The sequence below is a fragment of the Calidris pugnax genome, unplaced genomic scaffold, assembly GCF_001431845.1.
Source record: "Calidris pugnax isolate Ruff unplaced genomic scaffold, ASM143184v1 scaffold66, whole genome shotgun sequence".
Classification (NCBI taxonomy): domain Eukaryota; kingdom Metazoa; phylum Chordata; class Aves; order Charadriiformes; family Scolopacidae; genus Calidris; species Calidris pugnax.
In genome coordinates, this window is record NW_015090777.1 from 6,042 (window position 1) to 13,095 (window position 7,054).

Here is a 7,054-nt window from a genome sequence, read left to right on the forward strand (position 1 = left end):
TGCCCTCCCCAAGATTTACTCAAAATCCCTTCCAAAGACTTGAAATTAATTCAATATTCTAATTCCCTTGCAGAAAGGAAATTCACTCACCGAGCTGTAGGAGCTGCACCCAACATCTCCAACCTTTGCCCAGTTTCAGGGTCCGGAATTCTGGGGTGCGGTTTAAGGCTCCACCTCCCACATCATGTTCTTCATCCAGAAATGATCCACATCAGCAAGTCCAGAGTCATAAAAGAAACTGCCAAGGGCAAAGCACCAAAGGGCACCCATCACCCTCCCAGTTCCTGGTTTCAAGGTGGTGGATGTGGCTTTTCCCAGGACGGCACCTCTCCCGGCAGCCTGTGCTGGGGCAGAGACATCGGTGAGGTTTTGCACCCATAAATAAGCAGGATTTTTTCCCCCGCAGAAAGGGCTCATTTTCCTGTGTATGGCCGTTGTCGCAAAGGAAGGAGCAAACCCCCAACCAGATTATGACAAATCGTCCACCTGTGCTGGTTCTGCTCAATCCATTTCTTGGGGTTTTTTCTTGGTGTTTCAGGACATTTATCTATTTGGGAAGAAAACTCGTCAGCCCATCAGCCCCAGAAACCAAAAAAAAGGAGAAAAAGAATGGAAAATGAAGCATGATAGGGATTTTTTGGGAGGCATCTTGTGGAGCTGCGAGCTTGGTTGTGATTTTTCGACATAGCAGAGGAGCCCAGCAGTGTCCCTGCAGCCCCACAGCAGCTGGGAGCTAGTGGGGAGCCAGGGATGAGGGGACAAGAAGGGTTTGGGGGGGCTTTGAGTATCGGGACATACCAGATGTGCCCTGTCACCTTGGCAACACCACATCCCTGCGGACAATGTGTCCCTTGCTGTCCCCAATGTCTTATCTTCTGCATGGGGAGCCCATGCTCAAAAGAAGGAGTGCAGGACAGTTTGGGGGGCTGCACCCATAGCAAGGAGTGGGTACTGGGGGGGGGGTACTGATACCCAGCTCCAGGGGGGTCCCTGGGGTCATACCCAGATGTGGGGAGGGGAACCAGGGTGAGTCTCTGTCCCAGTTTGAGGTAAAACTGAAACAACTTCCCATTTAGTAATTCGACTTCTCAGATCAGCCTCGGCAGGGGAGGAGGGGACAGGAGGGGGGGACCCCAAACTGACCAAGGGGGTGTTCCATCCCATCTGCCCCATGCACACTATAAAAGCTGAGGGATCAAAGAGTCAGCTCTGTCTCCAGTGGCCAGCGCCCAAGGAGGACCCTAACTGGTCGTCTGCCTTCGATCCCAATCTGTGCCTTCCTGACCCCAGAGCTGGAATCCAGATCCCACCCATGGCTGAGTCCAGTCTGGGGCTCCCCAGTGCCTGCTGGTGACTTCATCCTGATTTGGAGAATGAATGGTTAAACGTTGTTAGTGTAGATTTAGTGGAGCTTGACAAATAAGAGAGCCGGGAGCCCAGCATTCCAGAGTGAGGAACGGGCCTTGTCTTGTAAACACAGAAAGGAGAAATGATAATGAGTTCTCAGAAATAATTACAAGAGTTATGCCTATTCCTGGAACTGATTATAATAACCCAGCCCCTATTAATGAATATGTATACTTTCTTACCATAAATGGACGCTTGTTTTAGGACCCGGTGTGCAAGTTGGGAGGAGCAATCCCCCTGGCACCCGGCGCTGCAATAAACATCCCTGCTTTATAACTCTCCGGGAGTTGTAGAGTTTGTTGCCGTGCCTCAATCCTGGGATCTTGATGCAGGTTTGTAGATATTGTATCTATTTCATTGCTTTCCTTTTTATTTTATTATTAATATCTCCTTGAAGTAGGTTAGTTCCTGCTCAACTCGTGAATCTCTATTTCTCTCTCCTCCTCCTCTCCTGGGAGTGAGAGGTGGGGGGAGAGCATCTGCCACCATCATGGGCCATTTTGGCCTCAACTTGAAAGGTACCCTAAATCCCTTCTTCTGGGTTTCTGGTAGGAAAAAATAGAACTGAGGAAGGAAAAAGACCTGCATTTGGGGGTGAGGACATTGTGATTAGAGCTTGGTTGTGCTTTTTGGACATGGGGGAGGAGCCCAGCAGTGTCCCTGCAGCCCCACAACAGCCAGGAGCTTGTGGGGAGTTGGGGACGAGAGGAAAAGATGAGGCTGGGATTGGGCTTCGAGGGTTGGGACACCCCAGCTGTGCCCTGTCCCTCTGCCCTGTCACCCTGGGGTCCTCGCATGCATGGGAAGGACCTGTCCCCTGCTGTCCCCAACGTCCCATCCACATCCATACACAAAAGAAGGGCTGTGGGGGAGGCAATGGGCTGTACCCATAGCAGGGGTGGGTATGGAGTTTCTGAGTTTGGGGGCATACCCGTGTCTGGGGCTCCTGGGGACTGTACCCACACCTGGGCATGTGGACAAGGGATGAGCCCGTCTGTAACCCAAAAGGGGTCCAGGAGCCCGTATCCAACCAAGGGGGGTCCAGAAGGAGCAGGAGGACACTGAAGAAGAGCAGGGGGCACCCAGACAGCCCTGACCAGGTCAGGTGAACAGGGAGGTCTTGTTCTCAGCCCCAAGTATCCCCAACATCCCATTCCCAGCAGATCCCGCGCTGTGGTGCACAGCCCCAGTTCAACTCCCAGCTCCGGAGCAGCAGCAGCGAATCACCACTGTAATAAATCCATCTAAAATAGCCCCAGGCTGGAAAATTTCTTCCATGGTCATAAGTTTCCTCTTCTGCTGCACCTAAAGCTGCTCTGGGACAAAGATGCTTCCACTCATGAACCCAAAAATCCCCCTTATAAGAAAAAAAAAATACAGCTGCCTTCACCCAGTGCCCAACTGGGAAGGGAATTGGGTGCAGAAAAAACAGTTTTCTTAAGAAAAGCGTCATGCGACACAGGAGGATGCTCACGGTGAGTACAGTGTCAGGCAGAGCCCAGGGGATGCAAGGGGCTCCAAGGGGTTGCAAGAGGTTCCGGGGGGTCCAAGAGGGGTTCCTGGGGGTTGAAAAGGGTTTCAAGGGGATCCGAGGGGTAACAAGGGGTTCAAGGTATTCTAAGCTGGCTTCCTAGTGGTACAGAGGGGATCCAAGAGGTTCCAGGGGATCAGAGGAGATTGAAGGGGGTTCTGACTGGAATGCAAGGGGATCCAAGAGGTGCCAAGGGCTTCCAAGGAGTTTCAAGGGGATCCAAGGAGATGCAAGAGGTTCAAGGAGTCCAAGGGATCCAAGGGGATGGAAGAGCATCAAAGGGGATCCAAGAGGTTCCAAGGGGACACAAGGGGTTACAAGGGGTTCCATGGGGCTTCCAAGAGGTTCCAAAGGGAATCCAAGGAGGTCCAAGGGGATCCAAAAGGATCCAGGAGAGTCCATGAGGGTCCAAGAGGTCCCCTGCCCCCCAGCATGTTTTAAGCCCAGCCAGTGGCTCCCTCACTACTCCACCACCCCCCAGTAGGGTGGAGACGAGAGGGAGAAAAGGAGGGGAAAACACCTCCTGGGTTGGAATAAAGGCAACAGTTTAAGATAACAGTAATGATAGAGGAAAATAACATTTTTAATTGTAAAAAAAAAATAAGTATACCAAATAAAGTGATACAACACCAGTTGCCCTCAGGACCTGTGGACTGGTTGCCAATTCTATCCCCACCAGCGATGGAGGGCCCCAGCCCCCCAGCAGCCTCCATTTTGATCCTGAGAAGGACATCTGTGGGGTGGAATATCCCTTTGGCCTCCTTGTCCTGGACGTGCTCCCTCTCGGCTGCGAGGGGAAGCCGGAAAAGCCCTTGGACTGATGTTTGCATTTCTCAGCCACGTATATACTCATGTGTGACCAACGTCATTCTCACACTAAATCCTAAACGGAGCTGATACTAGAAAGAAAATTAACTCCACCAAAGCTGAAATTATGACACCCCTTCCCTGCTTGGATCCTTCCAGAGCCATGAAGGACCCCACAGCAGCCCCTGTCCCCTGCACCTCACTCCCCATTTGCTCCCTGGGCTGGGGCAGGGCAGGAAGGGACATCTCCTGCAGGGTCCAGGAGAGGAGCACAGGGAGTCTCTGGAAAAGGACAGGGTCTGCTGGAGCCAGTGGTGGGGATGGAAGTGGGGCTGAATGTCTCGGGGGTGCTGCCCCTGAGGCACAGCTGGGTTTCCTCTGTTCCCACCCAAAACCAGGGCCGCAGGGTCTCCCCATGGAATGAGGTTGGTGGGAAACTGAATATCTGGCCCCCGGTGTCGGTGTTGAGGAAAGTCACCAGCCCCCGTGTGCAGTCCAGACAGACCCAGATCCTCCTGGGGACCAGGGATTTGGAAAGGGCTGTGCGAGAAGAGGTGAGAGCCTCAAACTTCCCAAAAAAGTGCCACACCGCCCAGACACCTACTGCAGGACTCGGGAACATTGTCCCCTTCCTCTCCACGGACTCCTTGGCCACTCCAACACCCCACCATGCATCACCTCCCACCTCCCCCTTCACCTCCACCTCCCAGCAGTGCCTCCCCTCCCGGAACCTCTCCTGGCCCAGCACACAGGGCCTAGAACTAAATCTCTCGGGGGTGTCAGGCAGGTTCTGCCGCGTGGGTCCACGTTTCACACTTCTCAAATCCTCTGACAGAACAAGTTCAGAATGAGCCGTGTTTGGATCCAGGGTCACCACGTCTGCAGGGGACAGGAGGAGCAGGAGCATCAGCGCTCAGTCCTGGGCAGCTTTCACCCCCCCCGTGACAGGATGTGCCCCACAGGGCAGGAGAGTGGGCATCTCCTTCCTCCTCTCCATCCCCACCACGGGGCCAGCCCCATCACGGACACAGCCAAGCTCGGACCCATGGAAACAGACACTGGTGGGGTCTTGGAGGGAGATGGTGCCTCTGGGGGTCCTGAATGTAGTTCAGAATGGGGTGGAATGGCAAGAAAACAAGGTGAGATCCATCCCAGGGCAAACGTCTGGGAGGTATTGGCCACCAACATGCGCAGGCATGGCCAGTCCCTTCACTGCATCCAAGTTACACCTCGCACAGAGGAAAAGGGAGAAGAATGACCCATCAACCAACATAAAATACAATGAAACACCCAATTACCTGGATTTTCAGGAAGCAGAAACTTTCTCCAAGCTACAAGGAGAGAGAGGAGCAGGTCACATCCCACCACTGGTCCCCAGTGGCTGTGGGAATGGAAAAGGGCCCATCCCTGCTCTGGCAAGGGAGGGAAGGGCAGAGCACAGGGGGCCCAGGAGAGGACATTGAGCCAGGAGGAGCTCACGGAGACTCACCCAACAGTGCAGCTTGTTCCTCTGGAAAGCAAAAGCAATATGTGGTCAGAGAGGACAGCTTCTCATCCCAAAAGGGCTCAAGAAGGAGTAGGTAGAGCTGGGGAACCCCCAAATTCCTCCTTTTTGGGGAGTAGGAAAACACTCCTGGATCCCAGGGATGGCTCCCTCCAGTTTGGTCATGTCCCATGGCTGGTCCCCAGGGACTCTGGGCAGGGGAGAGGGTCCATCCCTGCTCTGGTGTCCCCGAGTTGCCCAACCCCCCAGGCACCTCCCCCAGAGCAGGCCCGCACCCAAGGGATGCAGGGATGGAGGGGATGGGGAAGGGGCCGAGCACAGAGCACCCGGGAGGGGACACCAAGCCAAGAGGAGCTCACGGAGACTCACCCAGTTCTGCATCCCGTTGCTCTGGAAAGGAAAAAACAGAAGCAATGAGTGATGAGAGGGGACAGCTTCTCATCATGCACCTGCAACCAGAGCAGTGGGCAGACGCCCAACTCCTTTTTGGTATGTGGGAAAACACCCCCAAAACCCTGTGAATGGCTCCCTCCAGCCTGGCCAAGTCCCAAAAACTCTCCCAAGAGTCTCTGGTGAGGGGAGAGATCTGGTGTTTGGTCCTGTGTCTAGTGTCCTCAAGATTCCCACCCCTCCCAGGTACATCCCCTCGGGGTTTCCCCAGACCCAGGGGATGCAGAGATGGAGAGGACGGGCAGAAGTGGAAACGGCCAGGCACAGAGAACCTGGGAGGGGACACCAAGCCAGGAGGAGCTCACGGAGACTCACCCAGTTCTGCATCTCGTTTCCCTGGAAAGGAAAAACAGAAGCAATGAGTGATGAAAGGGGACAGCTTCGCACCCCATGGCTCGAGCAGGCAGAGGGCAGGCTGAGCCCACATTTCTTATGTTTGGGGAATGGGAAAAGCCGCCTTGGCTTACAAGGGGGCTCCCTGCCCTCCTATCCCCACCCCAGCCCACCCAGGCACTCCGCAGTTATGCCTGACTTAAGCAGAGACTTAAGGCCCAGCTGATTTAAGCTCATTTAATACTGCTCCCCGCTTCTTCCCATGAGCCAGGACACCTCCTGTGCCCAGTTCCCAACCCCAGGGCTCGCCCGTGCCCTTCTGGGCTCCAGCAACACACATCAGTGACCAGAGAAACAGCAAGAGCCATTCAAAGCCACACTCCTCCTAGGAGGCTCCTTTCTCAGGAGGCTTTGCTGGTGGCAGGGGCCAGAAGGACTCACCCAGCGCTCGGGACTGCACCACTGGAAAGCAAAGGCAGAGGAAGAGGAGGTCAGGAGAGCAGCTGCTTCATCACTGGCACCATCTCCCCAGGGGTCTCCTGGACCTTCCCACCAGCCAGATGCTCTGCCCATGCTCCCTCTCCTCCCACCCACACCCCGTGTCCTTCTCCCCATCCTTCCTTTGCCCAAAGAGCTTCCATAATGAAGGCAAAACATCGTGGTGATGCAAACTCACCTTTCCTTCGGAAGAGGTAAGCACTGAGGGCAGCGGACACCACTGAAAGCACGAGGAAGACACCCAGAGCTGCCATCCAGGGACGGGCATTGTGGAAAAAGGGAGCTGAGAAACAAAAAAACATTAGGAAAAGGACTCATTTACACCCCCCTTTCCTTCCTGCACTCCCGGCATGTTTATCCTGCCTCCAGAGAACAAAACCCCCCCAAGCAGCGTGGCCAACCCCAGCCCTGCTGCCATCCTGTACCTGAGATGTGCAGGGACGACGCCTGCTCCTGATCCAGGCGGCTGTTCCTCACCACACACGACACATTCCCATCTCCCTTCCAGCTCACAACGATGACAT

At 54.6% G+C, this 7,054-nt stretch overlaps 1 protein-coding gene across 1 annotated transcript in view; it reads right to left on the reverse strand.

Moving 5' to 3' along the window:
- Window positions 1-3,500: 3,500 nt before the first annotated feature.
- LOC106892193 (butyrophilin subfamily 2 member A2-like) overlaps window positions 3,501-7,054 on the reverse strand; it is a 6,195-nt gene continuing 2,641 nt past the window's right edge. The window contains 8 exon segments of the mRNA XM_014949207.1: window positions 3,501-4,624; window positions 5,044-5,076; window positions 5,235-5,255; window positions 5,619-5,639; window positions 6,015-6,035; window positions 6,474-6,494; window positions 6,709-6,813; window positions 6,956-7,038. Coding sequence (XP_014804693.1) covers window positions 3,945-4,624; window positions 5,044-5,076; window positions 5,235-5,255; window positions 5,619-5,639; window positions 6,015-6,035; window positions 6,474-6,494; window positions 6,709-6,813; window positions 6,956-7,038 — 985 coding nt within the window. The 3' untranslated portion in view covers window positions 3,501-3,944.